Raw genomic sequence first — 21,330 nt, forward strand, 5'->3', positions numbered from 1 at the left:
TGAAAATCTTACTCCAGGCCGGAATTAAGCCACGGTACCCTGCTGTGCCTAATCTGCGGCAGACCGGGGCACCCTTTCTCTGCCTGAACTATCCATCCTCATGGACGTTCTAGCCTATTGGTTGGTGTTTTCTTCATCATTTATTTGCTGTTTGGCGGTTTTTAACTACAGTAAGAAATAAAAAAAACTCTAAAGAACGTCTAAAAGGGTTCTCAAGGATTTTATAACTGTTGACCTATCTTCTGGATAGGTCATCAGTATCTTATCGGTGGGGGTCCGACACCTGGGGACCCCCGCTGATCAGCTGTTTGAGGAGGCATCGGTGCTCCTGTGAGTGCCGCTGCCTTCTCGCAGCTCACCAAGCACAGCGCCGGACATTGTATAGTGGCTGTGCTTGGTATCGCGCTCAGTCCCATTCACTTCTATAGGACTAAGCTGCACCTAGGCCTCATGACCGGCGAACGTGTCATCGCTGGACTAGGAAAAGCTGAGAGCAGGCTGTGGCGCTACTGTGAGCTCCTCTGCCTTCTCAACAGCTGATCGGCAGGGGTCCCGGGAGTCAGATTCCCACTGATCAGAGGTCATCAGTTATAAAGTCCTGGAAAACCCCTTTAATGTTTAGTACATGTAGGATAATATTCCTTTGAACTGATTTGAAAGGGGCTCTCCCATGATTCAGCCATCATATAGTCCATGACAATCTCTTTCTAACAAAGCTAGAACCAGCCCTGTACCTCACATGGATCCAGAGAACTCCCCATTTATTGCTCTTCTAGATTTATCAGCCTGGCAGCTTAGGGGTGTGTCCTTTCTGCTGCAGCCCATGGGTGTGCCCTTTCTGCTGCAGCCCATGGGTGTGCCCTTTCTGCTGCAGCCCATGGGTGTGTCCTTTCTGCTGCAGCCCATGGGTGTGTCCTTTCTGCTGCAGCCCATGGGTGTGTCCTTTCTGCTGCAGCCCATGGGTGTGTCCTTTCTGCTGCAGCCCAGGGGTGTGTCCTTTCTCAGCCAAGACATCCACAACTCCAAATGCCTCTTTGCTCTACACTCATTGTGCTGAAGAAGGTGTTATGACAGAAACGTCCAATTTAAATGAGTATTTCTGGCAATCACGTATTTACCTTTGTCTGGATTAAGGCTACTTTCACACCTGCGTTCAGGTGTCCGCTCGTGAGCTCCGTTTGAAGGGGCTCACAAGTGGCCCTGAACGCAGCCGTCTGGCCCTAATGCATTCTCAGTGGAGGCGGATCCACTGAGAATGCATCCGTCTGCCAGCGCTCAGCCTCCGCTCCGCTCAGTGAGCGGACACCTGAACGCTGCAAGCAGCGTTCGGGTGTCCGCCTGGCTGTGCGGAGGCGAGCGGATCCGTTCCGACTTATAATGGAAGTCAATGGGAACGGATCCGCTTGAAGATGACACCATATGGCTCAATCTTCAAGCGGATCGGTCCCCCATTGACTTTCAATGTAAAGTCTGAACGGATCCGCTCAGGCTACTTTCACACTTAGAAAATTTTTCTAAGTTATAATGCAGACGGATCCGTTCTGAACGGAGCCTCCGTCTGCATTAATATGAGCGGATCCGTTCAGAACGGATCCGATCGAGCGCTAGTGTGAAAGTAGCCTTATAGTGACTAATGTATGCACCAGTAAAACTCTCTGCTGAATATAAACTAACGAAGGCCGAGGTACTAGCAGTATGATATTGTAAACATATCACAGGCACCACACTTTCTTAACGGCGTATAGGTGTCAGAGCTTTATTTTGGGACTTTCTCAGGGGGCGTGTCCTGTCTGCTGCAGCTCTCTCCCTGCTACAGATCTCTCTCTGCCACAGTTCAGCGGGTGTGCCCCTCTGCAGCCGTCTCCCTGTAGCTGTTACAGCTTTTAACAGTAGATACAGCCGGTGGCAATTGAAGGATAGAACTGAGCATCTGTGACCACCGGAGTGAGTGGACAGACAAATAAGGAAAAGAACAAACAGCAGGTGGTGGTATACACTACAACATGTTATTGAATAACTGAGTCATTATATTTACATTTTAATTACATGCAATTACAAAAGTATTCAGATCCAGGTGCTGGTTTGAAAAATGTAGAATATTTTTTATGGGACAACCCCTCTAGGGCCATTCAGACGGCATTTTTTGCCAGTGAAATTTTGGTGCAGACAACCATGCTGAAATTGCACCAGTGGCCGCGTTGTTTCTTCCTCCTTTTCATTTCAATAGGGGGCAGCACTGAAGATCCGGACGCAGTGTGTTAAAGATACGTCCACACCGAGAAGGTACATAGCCTATATAACCTGTGTAGGGACACACCCATTTGACCAGGGAAATGGCAACTCTCATTCGTCATTTTGTTCATCCGTTTTCAGAAGGAATAACAGAACAGTGCAAAAAAAAAAAAAATTGCTCCAGAATTTTGTGGGGGTTAAGGCCTCTTTAACACGACCGTTTTTTTTGTTTTGTTTTTTCATTTACGGGCCGTATACAGAGCCATAAAATGGAATGTACTCCGTATGCATTCTGTTTACGTATTTCCGTTCAGTTGAAAGATAGAACATGTCCTATTATTGCCTGCAAATCACGTTCCTTGGCTCCATTCAAGTCAATGGGTCCGCAAAATAAAAACGGAACACATAGGGAAATGCAATCGTATCTCTTCCGTATCCCTTACGTTTTTGCGGAACCATCTATTGAAAATTTTATGCCCAGCCCAATATTTTCTATGTAATTACTGTATACTGTATATGCCATACGGAAACAAAAAACGGAACAACGGATCTGTGAAAAACGGACCGCATAACACTGAAAAAGCCATACGGTCGTGGGAAAGAGGCCTCATAAGTAGTTACTAATGCAGACATGTCAGCAGAGGTGACGAGGTCCTCATGACAACCTTTCTTTTTTTTATAATGACACGGACCCAGTGGTCAGCCAGTCGTGCTGGGTCCAGATGCTATAGGCGGGTGAATCTGCATCAAGGATGACAGTCCAAGAGCGGAAGTCACTGATATTTAGCGGCTCGTGGAGGACATCCCGTCCCATAATGTCCCCTAATAACATTTTACGTCTACACATCCGGAGGGGCTGTATATACAATCCCGGCATTAGAAAAGTGCGCCCTCGCTTTCCGTAGGTGTCAGCTTGTACAGAGGAAATAAAAGGAGAAGTACACGGTTTGGGGAGATCTTCCTGACCAGCGCTTCACTATTTCTGAGGAGGTCCTGCTGCTGGCCATAAAAAGAGCAGATGCGCTCAGCTCCATGTCACGTAGATCAGCCGTGACAGGGCAGCTATTTGTCACACAACTCATTAGTGTCTTCAGGCCTGTACAGGGGGTGGCAGTCGCTCGCTCTCCGAGGGGCCGCATTCCTTTCCAGGCCAGGCCGGTGAGATGACTCTTTTTAGATACAGGAGAGGACACTTTTAGACTCTTCTGAGAAGCCCTCGGGGTCTATTTGCATTGGTGACAGTCACTCCAGGACTTGGGTAACGTGTAAAGTTTTATGAATTATGATGACCTTCTTCTAATAAAACGGAGAAGTGGAAGAATGGAAGAGACCGCAGCTGTTCTTCTCTATGGTGAAGAAACCTTGGAGATGCCCTCCATATAGATGGACAAGTCACGCGCCTATCGTAAAGATATATTTTGTGCTACCGCCACATTAGGGCGCAGACCGCGGACACCAGCTGTGTGCAGACCTCCTCGCGCGTGCTTCCGTTTCTGCGTGGCCATGCCGTTCAGACGTGATGTACAGCCGGAACGTACGGATCGCGGACACATGGAAGTCAGTGGCCATGTGGGCAGGTGTCCGCGGATAAGGATTTTTCGTTTGGCTCTTTACACTCCTCACTTGTATCTTCTCACAAGTAGGTAGCTGGTACCATGCACCCCGGGTGCGAGGGACACTACAGTGCGGCAGGTTGTGGAATACCCCGATCACTGCAGAGAAACCAACAGGTCTCATTTATTTTCACAAGACTGTCTGAGGAACTGGATCCCTTAAAGGGGTTATGCCGTGATCTGAAAATCAGACACCATACATGATATCTCTTTCTAGAACCAGCCCTGTACCTCACATGGATCTAGAGCTCCTCCATTCATTGTGGCAGTTGCTCTCCTGGATTCTCTTGAGACTGGCAGCTCAGTGAGCATGTCCTTTCTGCTGCAGCTCTCTCCCTATCACAGCTCATGGGGTGTGTCCTTTCTTAGGGGACATGATCTTTCTGATGCAGCTGTCTCCCTATCACAGCTCAGGGAGTGTGTCCTATCTGTACAGTGTATCGCGGCTGTGCTTGGTATCGCGCTCCATTCACTTCTATAGGACGGAGCTGCACTTGGGTCATGTGATCGATGAACATGTCGTCACGGGCCTAGGAAAAGCTGGAGAAGGCCGTGACGCTACTGCAAGCACCGCTCCCTTCTTGGACAGCTGATCGTCGGGGTTCCCAGGTGTCGGACTTCACTGATCAGATACCGATGACCTATCCTGAAGTCATCCGTTATAAAGTCTCAGAAAACCCCTTTAAAGTTTAGTACATGTAGAAGAATATTCTTTTGAACTGATTTTAAAGGGTTTCTCCGTGATTGATTAACTCATGAAAGTCAGACCATCTCTTTCTAACAAAGCTAGAACCAGCCCTGTACCTCACATGGATCCAGAGATCTCCTCATTCATTGCTCCAGTTGTTCTGATAGATTCTCTTCAGGCTGGCAGCTCAGGGATGTGTCCTTTCTGCTGCAGCTCAGGGGTGTGCCCTTTCTGCTGCAGATCAGGGGTGTGCCCTTTCTGCTGCAGCTCAGGGATGTGTCCTTTCTGCTGCAGCTCAGGGGTGTGCCCTTTCTGCTGCAGCTCAGGGGTGTGCCCTTTCTGCTGCAGCTCAGGGATGTGTCCTTTCTGCTGCAGCTCAGGGGTGTGTCCTTTCTCAGCCCGACATCCAAAACTCCACTTGCCTCTTTGCTCTAGCCTCATTGTGCTGAAGAAGGTCTTAGGAACAAAACGTCCAATTGTAATGAGTATTTCTGGCAATCACATGTTTACCATTGCTTTGATTTAATGTGACTAATGTATGCATCAATAAAACTCTCTGCTCAATATAATGGCCGTGGTACTAACCATTTTATATTGTGAACATTCACCTATCACTGGCACCACACTTTCTTAACGGCGTGCAGGTGTCAACGCTTTATTTTGGGACTTTCTCAGAGGGCGTGTCCTTTCTGCTGCAGCTCTCTCCATGTCATAGCTCAGGGGGTATGTCCTTTTTGCTGCAGCTCTCTCCCTATCACAGCTGAAAGGGTGTGTCCTTTCCGCTGCATGTTTCTCCCTATCACAGCTTAGGGGACATGTCCTTTCTGCAGCAGCTGTCTCCTGATCACAGTTTAGGAGGCGTATCTTTTTTTATTTTTGCAGTTCTCTCCCTGGCACTGTTAAGGGGGCATGTCTTTTCTCAGAGGGCATGTACTTTATGCAAGGCCTCATGCAAACGGCGGGTCGGCAATCCACAGCCGCTGGCCGTATGCACCCCGCATCACGGATGAATGGGTCCGGCTCGGTGCATGGATGTTGCCCTTGCAATTGCGGTCCCCAATGCACAGAACGGCCACACAACGGCCATGTGCATGAGGCTAACTGTGATAGCCTCTAACAGTAGATGCATCTTGTGGCAGTTGAATGTTAAACCTGAGCACGTGCGACCATGCTCACCTAGGTCAGTAGGTGGACATGCACATTATTATACAGATTAAACACTAGAGGCCGCCATTATAACAGCCTAAAAAGAATATCTCACAACTTGAGCATTTATGTAACAAAATAAATTACAAATGTAACTACCGTAGTTTTTCCTGGTGAATTATGTTAAAGCCATGTTTAATGGTGGCACTACCCCTTTAAGGAATCTGGTCTATGCTAATTTGCAAAAATACCTATTTTCTTCTGGTCTATTGGGAGGTAGAGGCTGTTTCTTGAGTGGATCAAGGGTGGGGATTCCAGCCTCAGTAAATGCAGGTGTGCACATACAGGACATGGGTATGTTCTCTACCATGGGATGTGACTATCTTCTGAACTATTCCACTAGACGCTTGAGCAGGACACCTGCCGCTAACTGAAGGCAGCAGAAAGTGCAATGCACGTGATTGGCACCAGCAGGTTACATGTCCCTCATTCATCAGCACAGATTCCTGCCCGTTATCCCATAGCTCTTCCAGTCAGATGAACCCGGCTCTCTGCTGGTCAGATGACACCTAATAAAGACTGAATGACATTCTCTCCATTAGTGGCCGGCAGGGTCCGCTCCCCCTTTGTACCCGTCTTCACCGAATTAATCCGTGCTTCTTGTACTTGTTTTACTATTATATTCTATATGTAAAGCCTTATCCTGTGTACAGCTCCATCATACTATATGGATCATTAATAGAGGATAGATATGCTACATATAAGGGGCATTTTTGCCCCAAAAATTTGATATATACATTTTTTTTCACTGTGGCAGTTTTGTTTCAGTTGCACCTTGTTCACACACAGAGAATGGCGGTTGTCAGTAGTAAACGCCTCTGTTCTTGTATTAGTTTCAATCTCCTATGTAGCAACCCTCAGGCCATCAAACACTTTGGGCTGTTATTTCTGTTCACCTACGCCATAGTTTTTTGTAGGTTTTAAGCCCGACTTGACATGACGCCCCTATACTGCATGGTAAGGGTTTGCACTGTGTAGTGGAATAAGCAGTAATTTGGGGTTTCTTCTAGAACCTGTCGAGGAAGTAAAAGAAAGTGAGGAGAGTGATGAAGAGCCAAAGCCAAAGAAGACCAAAAAGGCAGATCAGTCTACAAAGAAGAAAAAGAAGCCGGTAATGTATTATGGTGATAATACCGTGTACACGTATTCTGTGGCGCCGCTGTACAGCTCGTAGATTAGCTCTGCTGAATGTAATGATACCTTTCACCTCACAGCACTTTAATCCATATGCAAATTAGTTAAGTGCCCAGAGGGCGGGCCCAAGCCACTCTGTGCACCCTTGCTCCTCCTGCTTCCTCTGCTAGCCCCTCCTTGATTGACAGATGACTGTGCAGGAACCTATACAGTGGTCGTCTCAGCACTCTGACCCCCATCAATCAACACTTTTGAGATGTCACTCTGACGTATGACTGCTATGGTGCCCTTTAAGTTAAAATGACACTTTAATCCCTCTAATTAGCCACTAAATTACATGTATGGTGAGTTGAGGCATCACAATTGTTTGCAGAGCAGTAACTCTCAGGTTCTACAATGTATCGGATGAGCCTATATACTGGGAACACTGGCAACCAGTGGATGACGAGCAGGGGTCGCAGGACCCCAAGAGCACGCGTACAGTCCTGAAAGCTTTGCTACAGGATTAGCAAAAAGTGTCACCATTTGTGTCCATGGACTGTATCTGGTAGATGGGGCTGATTTGCAGTACTAGACACGGCCCATGGACGAGAGTGGCGCTGTTTGCCATAATCCCTTTGTTTCAGTGATTAAAGGGGTTGTCCCACTTCAGCAAGAAGCATTTATCATGTAGAGAAAGTTATTACAAGGCACTTACTAATGAATTGTGATTGTCCATATTGTTTCCGTTTCTGGCTGAATTCATTTTTTCTTCACATTGCTCAAATACCACAGATCCTATTGTCTGCCATGTTACAGCATCTCAGAAATTCACTGCCTGTATTAACTCCTTCAGGACAACGTCCACTTTGACCCTAAAGAGTTTTGCACTTTCATGTAAATTATACTTAAAGGGGTTGTCTCACTTCAGTAAATGGCATTTATGATATAGACTAACACAAGGCACTTACTAATGTACTGTGATTGTCCATATTGTCTCCTTTGCTGGCTTGATACACTTTTCCATCGCATTATACACTGCTCGTTTCCGTGGTTACGACCACCCTGTAATCCAGCAGAGGTGGTCGTGCTTGCACACTATAGGAAAAAGCGCTGGCCTATGCACACTCCCATGGTCCTGTTGAGTCGATGCTTTCTCCTATAGTGTGCAAGTGCGACCACCTCTGCTGGATTACAGGGTGGTCGTAACCACGGAAACTAGCAGTGTATAATGCGATGGAAAAGTGTATCAAGCCAGCAAAGGAGACAATATGGACAATCACAGTACATTAGTAAGTGCCTTGTGTTAGTCTATATCATAAATTACATTTACTGAAGTGAGACAACCCCTTTAAGCATAATTTACATGAAACTGCAAAACTCTTTAGGGTCAAAGTTGACCTTGTCCTGAAGGAGTTAATACAGGCAGTGAATTTCTGAGATGCTGTAACATGGCAGACAATAGGATCCGTGGTATTTGGTGTCACTACAGGCTAGGAGGTGGCGGCTCATAAGTAGCAGAATCTGAGGGTTTCCATCACGTCCACGTTCCCCCGAGCTCATTTTACAGGAAGTTTTGGGCTTACATCATTGGTGTGAAGGGCTGGGATTGACCCCTATCATTGGAATGTAAACGCTGATGTAATGGTGTCCGTTTTCCATCTGGATCCCTCTAGGCCAAAATCTATAATTTTTTCCTACACAGAACCCGGCGCAGGAAACTGCTCTAACAATCTGAGCTTCAAACATGGATGGAAGAGCTCTTGTAGATGATACGCCTGGGCCAGAGCGGCACGCTCCCTATTATCACTTACTAGGAAAATCCACTTACCGTATCACCAGATGTGACCGATTATAGAAAGAAAAGCCAGACGGATGTAAAGACATCTCTCTTTTAGCTTCCAGTGTCCCGGTCCATGTACTTAGATCTCATACAAAGCTTGAGGCTGTAGATCAGGTGTAGAAACAGCTGCTGCGACACCTCCCTAAGATGTAGTGTCCAGAATACAAAGCTGCCGGAGATCGAAGGGTACATGTACCGGTTTAGTTGGTGCAGTGACCACGTTATCTTGTAGTGATTACATGGTGCGTTGGAGTCCATGTTCTTCCTTTATTTGCCTGGATTCCAAATACTTATTTCCAAAACTTATTTACAGATGACCTATCATCTGGATAGCTCATCAGCATCTGATTGGTGAGGGTGTGACACCTGGGACCCACGCCGATTACCTTGTGGTTGCGCTGCGGCCTTCTCTCATCTTTACCTAGACCATGTAACTTCATGCTCATTGGTTATGTGCCCTAGATCAGGGGTGGGGAACCTTTTTGCTGCTGAGGGCCATTTGGATATTTGTAGCATCATTCGCAGGACATACAAAATGTCCCCACCCCTGCCCTAGGCGAATGGGACTGAGCTGCAATACCATACACAGCCACTATACAATGTACGGTGCTGTGCTTTTTGAGCTGAGAGAAGGCCACGGTGCTATTCCGAACATTGGTGCGTTCTCAAACAGCTGATCGGCGGGGGTCCTAGGTGTCAGACTCCCACTGATCAGATACCAGAGGGAGAGGTCATGAGTTAAAAAGCAAAGAATTGACACACGGACCAAGCATGGACCCTTCACGGACATCTTCATGTATTAAACACTATCTTGTCACGGACATCATCACGATGTGTGGTAGAGACCTAATTGGCCCCCTTGGAAATTGGCTCTAGTGTGTGACGAAGAGGAATAGATTGTCAGGCCCATGAGTCATTGTCTTCTTGGGACTCATGTACACGACCGTATTTTTTGTGTTTCATTCACATTCCTTTTTAAAAAAAATAAGATGGATCTTGGTAGAAATAAAGTAACTTTACTAAAAACAGAACATTTGGAAGGTATGACGGATATGTAAAATTGTGCCATGGTTTCTAACAGTCTGCTTACATTGTACAGAAAAATAACATGAATTTTGGTTTATTTTATTTCACTTCACAGGCCAAGGAATGTATCTTAAACAAACCAGAAGAAAAGGAGGAGACAGTAAAGAAGTCCAGGAAAAGGAAGAAGGTACAAAAACTTCAAAGCTTTCTACCCCTTAAATTGAATCTCCACTAGAGGGAGCAATGGGGCCTACTGCATATTGTGCTACTAATGTGATCAATGTACACTCATTGCCCAAAAAAATAACGCACCCTGATAGAAATGTCGGATTGCTGCAAAACTTGTCATGCAGTTATGTCTCGGGCAGATATGTAAATTATTAGATACTAGGTCTTGTCACAAGAGGGTAAAAGGGGCTTCCTCCGCTGCCCTAAAAAAGAAGTGTCTCTCAGAGGCTACTTTTGGGTAATGTACCTGTTTGTGAGAGATTGTGGACTGTTAGACATGCCTCTAGAATGCACTTGATGACATTTTGCCCAGTTTACAGATTTTTGAGGGGGGGTGCGTCATTGGACTGACGTGAGCAGGATAGCCGTTCTGACATACTGTAGCTGTCAGGAGGTGTTGGGAGCAGTGGTTACGTGAGGGCACGCACAGTAAACAGGCTCCGGACGGGCCAGACAGATCATCAGTAGTGAGGGTTGTCTGATCCACCGACAAGCACGAGCAGCTCCCACAGTTTCGTTGTCCACCATCCAGACACAGGTAGCGGACCCTCTCCAGGCACTTAGCAGAAGGAAATTTGGTGTCATGGCGCCCATTACATGTCCTGCTATTTCCCATGGTGTCATGAACAAGAAACCTAGACTGCTATGGACTGGAATCGCATCCAGGTTCTGTTTGGGTCTCCACAATGGTTGGGTTGGAGTGTGGAGGCCTCGTATTGAGCGCTTCAATCCTGCCTTTGCTGTGGAGGACACTCTGCCCCGACTGCTGGTGTGATCATGTGCGGAGCCCTCACATATGACAGTCGGTCACCCCTAGTAGTGATACGATGGACACTAACAGCTCAGTCATATGTGCAGGACATCCTGGGGTCACATGTGTTGCCTCTCATGGTAGGATAATGGTCACCCATCCACAACAAGGGTTTCCCAGGAATGTCTCCTCCAGATTACAACACTTCCTTGGCTGCCCGGTCACCAGATTTATCACCAATCCAGCATTTATGGGACCGGCTGGGATGACAACTATGGCAACTTATGAGTGTACAGGGTCTACAGGCCCAGCGGTAACATCTGTGGTCAAATGTGCTACAGCAGAGATGCCCAACCTGCGTCCCTCCAGCTGTTGCAAAACTACAACTCTCAGCATGCCTGGTCAGCCTACAGCTACTATGGCATGCTGGGAGTTGTAGTTTTGCAACAGCTGGAGGGCCGCAGGTTGAGCCTCCCTGTGCTACAGGATACCGTACTGAGCCTGTATGGCTCCTTGACCAGCCGTGTCTCATCTTGTATCCAGATTAGAGGCGGCCCAACAGGGTCCTAGAGCCTCCTTTCAATTGTACAATTTTCCTCAATAATCATCCTTTCGATCTAATATTGTAATCACTTAAATCTATCATCATTACATTCACACAAAGGTTCCGTCAATTCCAACAACTCCTTCGGGTCAATGAGTGTATGGCAGTGTGTAGTAAGTGCCCTCTAGTGGTCATTGCAAGCAGAGCACTCTGTTTTAATGAGGACCTGTCACCTCTCCTGACATGTCTAACTACTTGCATTCTCGTCTAGGTAATAACGATTTCATATAACTCTATATAATGTTCCATCCCTCAGTTATTGCTACTAGAAGTTTATTAATGAATCTGCAACTGGGTGTTACCTGCCAGTCTAACACTGTCCAATCACTGCTGCCAGTGTCATGCATTGCAGGGACCCCCTCCCCCAACTAGAAACACAGTTGCAGATTCATGAACAAACTTCTAGTAGCAATAACTGAGGAACAAAAGAATATAGAGTTTTATGAAAGGATGCTTCAGAATCATTATTGCATGGAGAATACAATTATTTAGTAAAACAGCCAGCCATGTCAGGAGAGGTGACCAGTCCTCTTTGTCTATGCAGGGGATTTGGAGCCCTGATAAGAAAAAAAACTTTGGGGGAGATTTATGAAACGGACTAAAGAGAACTGTCTTTGTTGCCCAAAGCAACCAAAGAGTAAAAGTGACTTTTTGTAGGATTGTCCGTCTGCCATTGTATAGCACTATCATCGAGTTATACTACAGACCAGTCAGAATGCAGACTGTCATTGACAGCAGCCTGTATTCTGTTTTGGGACTGAAGGCTGCCATAAAGCCGCTGATATGTGCTGATGCGTCAAGTACAGGCAATTTCAGATTTGTTAAAGTCCCATCTTTCAGGGTGGGTTCACATTTGCGTTCTGGATTCCGTTATGGCTTACCGTAATAACAGAATCCATAAGACGGAAGCCTTTAAGAGGCATCCCGTCTTAATAGAAGTCTATGGGAATTATAACGGATCCGTCTGGTTCCAGTTATGCAAGACGGAAAACAAAGTCCTGTCGACAGGCCTTTTTAATCCGTTCTGCATAATGGAAACGGGACGGGTCCCTTATGATTCCCATAGACTTCTATTAAGACGGCTGCCTTTTAAAGGCTTCCGTTTTGCATTCCGTCATAGTGCAAGTCTATGGGCAGCATAACGGATCTGTCTTATGGATTCCGTTATTTTCCTTTATAACCATGTTATAACGTAAAGCCATAACGGAATCCAGAACGGAGATGTGAACCCACCCTAAGTCTAACACTTCTGTCTTTAGACGTTGCTCCGCTTTCTACACCACGCTTTCACTGGAGTAAAGCCTCTTGCACACGACCGTATGGCTTTTTCAGTATTTTGCGGTCTGCAAAAAAAGGATCCGCAAAAAATATGGATGACATCCGTGTGCATTCCAGTTTAAGTCTTAGTTTTTTTTATTTGGCTTAACTCTGCTCAAGAAGCTAACCAGGACCACTTTTCCACCCACTGTTCAAAACTAGAGTAAGCAGTGTAAAAATGTAAAATGTCGCTATTTTTTCTGCAGATCGGCTCAGAAAAGTTGCTTGGCGTTAATTTGCAACTTTTTGAAGCCAGGATTCTGCAGTGCAGGTCATGAAAATTCCCCCCTAAGTCTATGTAATACTAGTGACAGATATTTGGGGCTTCAGTACATTGGTTAACCTGTTACAAATGTTTTATACCAGAAGACAATCACTGATGTTCTTGCATCATCTGAACCAAAATCTGGAACTCCAGAAGATCTGCAGCATCTTATTGAGCAATACTACACCAAGACGCGCTCAGTGATTGAGATGGAGGAACTCCAATTACCAGGTATGAGCCATCACTTTATGGTACGGAAAAATAGCAAATATCTAGAGGAACTATAGCATAAGGTATGATCCTCAGTCCAGGACTCTCTCCTGGTAATGTACAGCATATATAGTATAGAGACATAAAGGTCCCTACTCGATGTAGAATATAAGGGTAACAAAAAGTATAGCAGAAAACATTTTATTTTGTAGAATGTTTATTGTAATATTGAAGTAAATTATCCTGTACTTTGCTAGTAAGTTGTTGTGTTTGGTAATAATAGTAGTTGTAGTTACTCACTCTGACGGTGATGAGAAGGATGCACCTTTCTTTCCTACCCGACCTGTCTTCTTCTGCCTGGTGGTGGTTTGAGGTGCCCTTGGTGGTGGTATATTATGAGCTGCAAGGCAGGGTTTCCTGCAACTTAGGAGAGTGATGTTCTGTGCAACGAGTCATTCAATAGATGGTTCACACAAGCACTCTACACATTAACAGCAGTCTCTACAGCTTTTGTATGCAATTCCCAAGGCTGTATATGGGAAATAGAGAGCTGAGTCTCTTTTTTTTTTTTTTTTTTTTTTTATAGTCTGCACAATATTTCCAACTCGACCAAGGGGTGCAGTTGATGTCGGTCACTCTGGCTATATGTTAGCTCTGTACTATCCTCAGTGGAATACAGTCTCTGAACAGAGGAATCTTCTGTTGTTTTGAAATGATGGGGAACCTGAAGCTTATTACTCCCACCAGTATGCAGAGAAATCTGTAGCCTCAATGTAGTGGCCTGACCTTTCTCTGACAAATTCTCTGCAATCCTCCTTGCATTGCCGCTAAACGTTCTATTGCATTCAGTAACACTTTCCCTCAGAAAAAATACAACTGCCAATTGACATGTTTCAGATTTTAAAGTCTGCACAGCAAGTCAATTTCCACACCTAAGGAAAAAAAAGCAGTCTACATGAAATCCACGCAGAAAAAACATGTAATCTGCACTGTGTCCTTACTGTTTACACAAACACAACTTAGACTACTCTGAGCTCACTTCCTTCTAGAGAGGTAGGGGTGGTGCCAGCCCTACCTAGTACAGTAATCAAGAAACTCCCACTGCTCTCTCCATATACAGCCTATAGGACACAGTGCACAAAATACAATGCATGAAATACACTGACATTAAAAATTGCTGTGGGGACACCACATACTTTAGGGAGATACCTTTTTCACGCTTGTATTCCTTGCATAGCTCATGCCCCCAATCCAATGCCTTTGGTAGACTTCAGGCACCTGAGACCAGATGTGACTGCTACCTCAGACCCCAATATTTAAGCTTGTGCCGCTATTTAGTGCCAGCCAAAGTCCCAAAGGTCCCATTTCCCTTCCAAAACTAGTGACAACCATGTTTTTTTTCCATCATAGTGGCAGCTACAGTGCCAGCCCTAGTACCCCTTCCCTTACGTGGGCAGTCACCAGACCATTGGTGGTTCCATGAAGGTCGCTGAGGCCTGTGCAGTCCATACTGCTCTTCTTGAATCAAGGATGATCTCTAAAAAAAAAAAAAAAAGCCCACTCTTCTGGAATTTAGGAGTCTCCCAGACATTTCTGGAGTGTTCATGAATATTATAATTACTGTATAAAAGACTGATCTCTCAGAATTGCTTATATCAGGTCCTAAGAACATGGGGTCTAAGGCTCCTCTGCTTTCCTCAGGGTGCTCCAGCGAACTTGTTTTGCTCACTTGTTCCATAGGCATGTGAATATAGTTGTCAGACTGTGGCTGTCTGTAAAATTACAGATTCTATAGTGTCCAGGCAAAAAAATCCCTTTAAATAGTAATTTTCCTTACATGTCTGTAATTCCTCCTTCACCGTACCTCATTATGTCTCCAAGGTCCTATCCTGTTTCCTTGCCAGTAACCTCAGCCATTACATTGCTTCCTAATGAGTTGCTATGGTGTATTCCTCATGAATATATGCTCATTAGAAATGGCCGCCTCTACCGTGTGCAGGTCACGGGTGCCCTTTAAGAGACATTCAAAGAGATTGATGCCTACTCTGGGCCTATACCTTCAGCCACAGTATCAGAAACCACAGAAAAGGTTAAATAAAAATGCTTCACTTCTGGAAACCGCAGAGATTTCAGTGTGTGGTTGGGACATAAGTATAGGCTTCTCAAGGCCTGCTCTTGTTTGCTTGCACTCTGTTTGAACCATCCGGAGAAACCTAAGGCTCAAGCGTCGGGCTTGTGATTGTTATAAATGTTGTAGGTTATTCCAAAGATAATCTGCTTCTGTTATATGAGATTTCATGTATGGGCAAGATCTGTTTTCCCTTCTCAAGAAAATGAAAGGTCTCTTATTCCATACCTGTTTATTTTTAGCCACGTTCCTGAGGGATAGCAGATTTATTCACAAGCGGGGTTACTTGCCCTAACCGTGACCTAGTTTTGCTTGGCTCCGTCCTCGTATTGGAGATATGATGGACCCATAGGCCATTGTCTTCTTCAGTGGTCACTGTTCATTTCAGTAGACTTGCGTTGGCCTCAGAGAATTATGAATTTACTAACATGCTAAAACAGGTCACTCTGGACCCTCTATTCTGACACCCAGGACCCTCTCTTTCAAACCCTGGGACGCCCCACGTTCACGTTATAATCAACAATCATGTCTACCATACAAGGGATAGGGTGTCCTTTAGGCATCCACCAGACCGGTATGTGTTTTTTTTTTTTTTTGCTGTAGTACTACGTTATTTTGTGCTGACAAATTTCAGCCTATTAGGTTATGTATGCTAAAACTGCGCAAAAATTTGCGACTTTTATTGGCTCTGCGCTATGCTCGCCAGTTTTCTGAAGGTGGGCGTGTTTTCTTATGTAAATGAATCTCTAGACAGATTTACTATTGCGACAATTTAAAAAGTCGCATAAAATTGCGCAATTTCACTCCAGTGAGGACCATGTTTATCTTATGCGTCTTTTTATTAGAACATGCAACTTTTTCGTAAAGACGTGCTACCGAAGAATAAACTGCTATGGTCAAATCACATTTATCACAGTATTAAAGGACCATTAATAAATCTGACTTAGCCAAAAGTGACTTTGGACGTAAGTGGAGTAAGATGTAAGTGTAATGATGAATCTGGCCCACAGACTTCACCTCCAGCATGTACCACTGAGAGGGACAAGCACGTGATAAAAGTCTGCAATTTAGAGCAGATGGCAAACTGAATATCAAGGGTCTCAAAATTAATGAAAATGGTATCATAAAAGTTACTGCAACTTTGTTTGCTCAAGTTATCCACTAATATATGTATACATCATTTTTTCCATGTCAAAGGTTAACATAGACTTTAAAGGGGGTCTGACAGCAGTTTTGACCATACTAAACTGTTGACAGCACTAGTCTGTGGCTAGGGAGAGAAGCAAAAACATATCTTTAGTTGAGCTGTCACCCAGAGAAGCTGGTAAGGGGCTATGAGAGAGCACAGAATATTTCATAGTGAACACCCGGGGCACTTGCAGAAGCAGTCTGGCAGAATAAAGCTTTATATTCACACTTCTCCTGATAGCAAAAGCTTCACAAAGGTATGTTTGTCCTGCTGTTCCCAGCCCCAACCCAGTTTAGTATTGTCAAAACTGAGCAGAGGACATGAGCTATAAACACATTTCTGTTTTAATTAATGTTAGTTATCACTGTTACTAAGTTCTGATGTTTAGATGCTGAATAAATGATCATTTTAATAATCTTATAAAGAATAATGAAATAGTAAAAGAGATTTTGGGTACTTGGATATCGGTGGGCTATCCTCAGAATAATCAACATCCGATCTGACAGCCGATCAGATGTATCGGGCATCCATAAACTATACATTGGATGGAGCGGGAAGCAGAAGCTTTCTGTCCAGTGTATAATTAGCAGCACCAACAGCTGATCTGTGGGGCCTGATACCCGGTATCCCCACCAATCTGATATTGAGGATAGGTTATTAATATCTAAAGGTCCCTTTATACAGGACGACATAGCAGAAGATTGTCGGGAAGAAAGTGTTCCTTTCCAACAATCGCCTGCTCGTCAGTGGAGGAGACCTCTGCTATTACATGCAGCGATCTTCTCCATAGTATGGGGAGGAGCCATCACTAATGCCATACTGACTTGTTGTTTGCCGGCAGCATATCGTGATTACTCAGCAGGATCTACCAGTAAATGATAATTTTTGTGTGCGCCCAACAATTCAATTACCCGACGAATGAGCATTTCTTTCATTTATCAGGTAATTGGCGGTACATTTACACTGCCAGATCATCGCTACCAAGCGTTCCTATGCAGTTATCTTTTGGATTCTCGGTCTTTGTAAAGGGCCCTTAAGTACCAGCATACCCCTTTAATACATTTTTTTATATGTATTCATAGATAATTGTTTTGCAAAAGAAAATGACCTCAGCCATACCATGTCATCGTACCTAAAGGAGAGTAAGTATGGTACATGACTTTGGGGGGGGAACCACCGCAGTTATATTGGGGTGAACGCTGATACAAATGCTACTGATATTATAGCATCTTTATATAAACAATACAATATAGTATAAGTGCAAATAAAACCATGCACGTATAATACAACTTAACTACAGGCTTCATGATTCCTGTCCCATGTGGCTTACAATTACACCATACAATGCTGTTTGGATAGTATGAGTGAGCTACCACCATCTTGTGGTTATTATTGGTATTACAGGCTTTTTTCCCCCTCAACATTTTCTGGACAGTATTTTGGATTGGTGGATGACTCCACACGATATTTTTTTTGTCTATGAATGTATTAACACATTTGCAGTGTGCACACTGATACTTTTCTTTTAGTGCAAAAACTTGTAAAAGTGAATTTAGAGCAGACATTTGTAAAAATGAATCTAAAATATAATTCTGTTCATTTTCAGTCTGCCCTAAATGGTCAAAGCTAACAAAAAATCACAAAGAAAAGAGATCTGTCCTCATTCTGGTTGTCTGCAGTTCTGCTCACCGCACCCTGGAACTGATTAAGTAAGTGTCAAACGGCGATCAATGACTTTCTGTTCATTTCTACATCATCTGCTCTTATGTCTAGAAAGCAGAGTTAGACCAGAACCTCCTAATAATAGGAAATGAACGTACAAGTGCAAGATTCTGCGGCTGACATGCAGAAGCAAACCAGCACCGCAGCTCACAGTATAATGTGTTCTTCCAGTTCAGTGTATACAGAGAACGCACAGAGCTCCCTCTAGAGGTAGCAGCAGGCAGACACCATTTAATCCTTTTATTATTTGTTTATGAGGGGGACTTGGGGCTCGGTACCAGAAAAGAGCTCTGATCGTTATGAAAGTGTATTAAGAAATTAATCAGCACAAAATTATGGATCTAAAGAAAGTACATGTTGTAAAAAGAGGGTATTCCTTTTGTTACTATGCAACTAAATAAAAAAAACACTACCGTTTTGTGTGTACAGCTCCTATGCAGAGTTAGACATCTCCATGGGAACAGACTACAATCAAAACCTGGGTGTAATTTGAACCTGAAGTCAGATTTTACCCCAAATTAACATATATATATATAGTAGAGAAGGTTACCAGGAATCTGAGGAAGAGGGAAGGGAGACATGTTTGCAGAATCAAACTAAAAGCTATTTATTTGAAGTCTGTAACCATGGAGATATGCAGATCTGAATAGAAGCTGTATACACTAAAAGGTAGGAAATTTTGTAATCATCAATACTTTCATAGTTGCATTACTTTGTGTTTAAAGGGCATCTGTCGGCAGATTTGTCCCTATAAAACTGGCTGACCTGTTACATGTGCACTTGGCAGCTGGTAGCAGTAATGGGGGCGTTGTCCTTACACCGAGAGGCTCTGCTCTTTCTGCAACTGCTGCGCACTTTGACAGGGCCAGGCGTAATCACGTTTTCAGCACCTGTTACGGTCAATCAGGGGGTGCGGCAGTTGCAGAGAGAGCTGAGCCTCTAGGTGTAACGGCAACGCCCCCATTGCTCCTAGAGCCTAATTTGCATAGATTAAAACATGGATTTTCTCAGTAATACGGACACACATGAACATGGGACCAACACAGATGTCTTCAGCTGCCAAGCGCACATGTAACAGGTCAGGCAGTGTCATAGGTGCAAATCTGCTGACAGATGCTCTTTAACCCTTTCACGACTGCAATCTGTATATATACGTGATAGCTGCACATACCCCGTGCAGCTACCACGTATATAAACGTTCTGGCAGCTCTTTAATCCAAGCGCTGCAAAGCGCTTGGATTAAAGCTTCTGCCCCTGCCCTGTATGCTGTCACGGACAGCATACAGTGCAGTAATGCCGGCAAGGGACCAATCAGAGTGGCCCCTTGCCGGCAATCGATCCGATTGGTTAGTCTGTGCAGACTAACCAATCGGATCGCGGCAGTGTTAAAATGCCGGTTTCATGCTCTGATCTGCGCTCTGCAGACCAGAGCATGAAATCAGGTAATGTGTCCTCGAGTAATACACCCCCCCCCCTGCCGATCTGTGCCTCCGATCTGTGTCTGTGCCCCCCCTTGTGCCGCCTGCAGCTCAACTCCTACTAGCTGCCGAGATGTGGTCCGCCCCCTCCCCGCCCCCTCCAGTCATTTTGTAGCCTCCCCGATCCCCCCCTACCCATGCAGTCATTTTGTAGACCCCCGATCCCCCCCCCACCTTTCCAGCGCTGCCCCCCGATCCCCCTGCTGTGTGCGATGGCGGCGGCTCCATTACTGAGCTGCCGCCATCAGCAGAGAGTGTCAGCTCTATGCTGACACTCTCCTGTAACCCCATAGATGCCGCGGTTGCGGCATCCATGAGGTTAACAGAGGGAGGGAGCTCCCTCTCTCAACCATCGGGGCTGCAGCGCTGTGATTGCAGCACCCGATGGTTGCCATGGCAACCGGACGCTTTGCAAAAGCGTCCTGTTGCCATGGAAAGGTGTCCAGTGCTGCCACCTACAGGACATCTGGAAGTATTATACTTTGGAATACAAGAGCATTGCAAAGTATAGTACAACTATCAGCCCCACTGGATCTTGAAGATCCAAGAGGGAACTGATAAAAAAAAGTGAAAATAATGAAAGAGAAAATAAGTAAATAAATAAATAAAAATGTAAATTAAAAAAATAAATTGCCTTTTCCTATAAAAAAATGAAAAAATAAAATAAAATACACATATTAGGTGTCGGCGCGTCCGTAACGACCGCCTCTATAAATATATCACATGATAGACCCCGTCCGATAAACACCATAAAAATAAAATAAAAAAACAGTGCCAAAAAAAGCTATTTTTGTCACCTTACATCACAAAAAGTGCAACAGCAAGCGATCAAAAAGGCTTATGACGCCCAAAATAGTACCAATCAAACCGTCAACTCGTCCCGCAAAAAATGATACCCTATTTAAGACAATCTCCCAAAAAATAAAAAGTTATGGCTCTCAGACTATAGAGACACTAAAACATCATTTTTTTGGTTTCAGAAATGCTATTATTGTGTAAAACTTAAATAAATAAGAAAAAGTATACATATTAGGTATTGCCACGTCCGTAACGATCTTCTCTATAAAACTATCACATGACCTAACTCCTCAGATGAACGCTGTAAAAATAAATAAATGAAAACTGTTCCAAAACAGCCAATTTTTGGGTCACCTTGCCCCATAAAGTGTAATAATTAATGATCAAAAAATCCTATGTACCCAAAAATGGTACCAATAAAAACCTCAACACTTTCTGCAAAAAACGAGCCCCTGCACAAGACTGATCGGCAGAAAAATAAAAAACATATGGCGTTCAGAAAACCAATCCAGCACAATCTGCCTTCCAAAAACCGTATGGCATTTATTTCCTTCTGCGCCCTGCCGTGTGCCCGTACAACAGTTTACGACCACATGTGGGGTGTTTATGTAAACCGCGGAATCAGGATAATAAATATTGAGTTTTGTTTGGCTGTTAACTCTCAATGTGTTAAAGAAAAAAAAATTATAAAATGGAAAATCTGCCAAAAAAGTGAAATTTAGAAATTTCATCTCCATTTTCCTTTAATTCTTGTGGAACGCCTAAAGGGTTAACAAAGTTTGTAAAATCAGTTTCGAGTAACTTGAGGGGTGTAGTTTCTACAATGGGGTCATTTATGGGGGTTTCCACTATGTAAGCCCCACAAAGGGACTTCAGACCTGAACTGGTCCTTTAAAAGTGGGTTTTGGAAATTTTCTTA

At 44.4% G+C, this 21,330-nt stretch overlaps 1 protein-coding gene across 3 annotated transcripts in view; it reads left to right on the plus strand.

Annotated features, from left to right (window-relative positions):
• CMSS1 (cms1 ribosomal small subunit homolog) overlaps window positions 1–21,330 on the plus strand; it is a 310,876-nt gene that overhangs the window by 284,684 nt on the left and 4,862 nt on the right. For 2 of the 3 annotated variants that reach the window (XM_044284478.1, XM_044284479.1), the window contains exons 2-6: window positions 6,750–6,850; window positions 9,837–9,908; window positions 12,988–13,117; window positions 17,496–17,555; window positions 18,020–18,122. In XM_044284478.1, the coding sequence (XP_044140413.1) occupies window positions 6,750–6,850; window positions 9,837–9,908; window positions 12,988–13,117; window positions 17,496–17,555; window positions 18,020–18,122 (466 nt within the window). Of the gene's footprint in view, window positions 1–3,313; window positions 3,872–6,749; window positions 6,851–9,836; window positions 9,909–12,987; window positions 13,118–17,495; window positions 17,556–18,019; window positions 18,123–21,330 lie in introns of those variants that run through there. The other variant, XM_044284477.1, reaches the window with a different exon arrangement.

Source organism: Bufo gargarizans, chromosome 3 (genome assembly GCF_014858855.1).
Source record: "Bufo gargarizans isolate SCDJY-AF-19 chromosome 3, ASM1485885v1, whole genome shotgun sequence".
Lineage (NCBI taxonomy): Eukaryota > Metazoa > Chordata > Amphibia > Anura > Bufonidae > Bufo > Bufo gargarizans.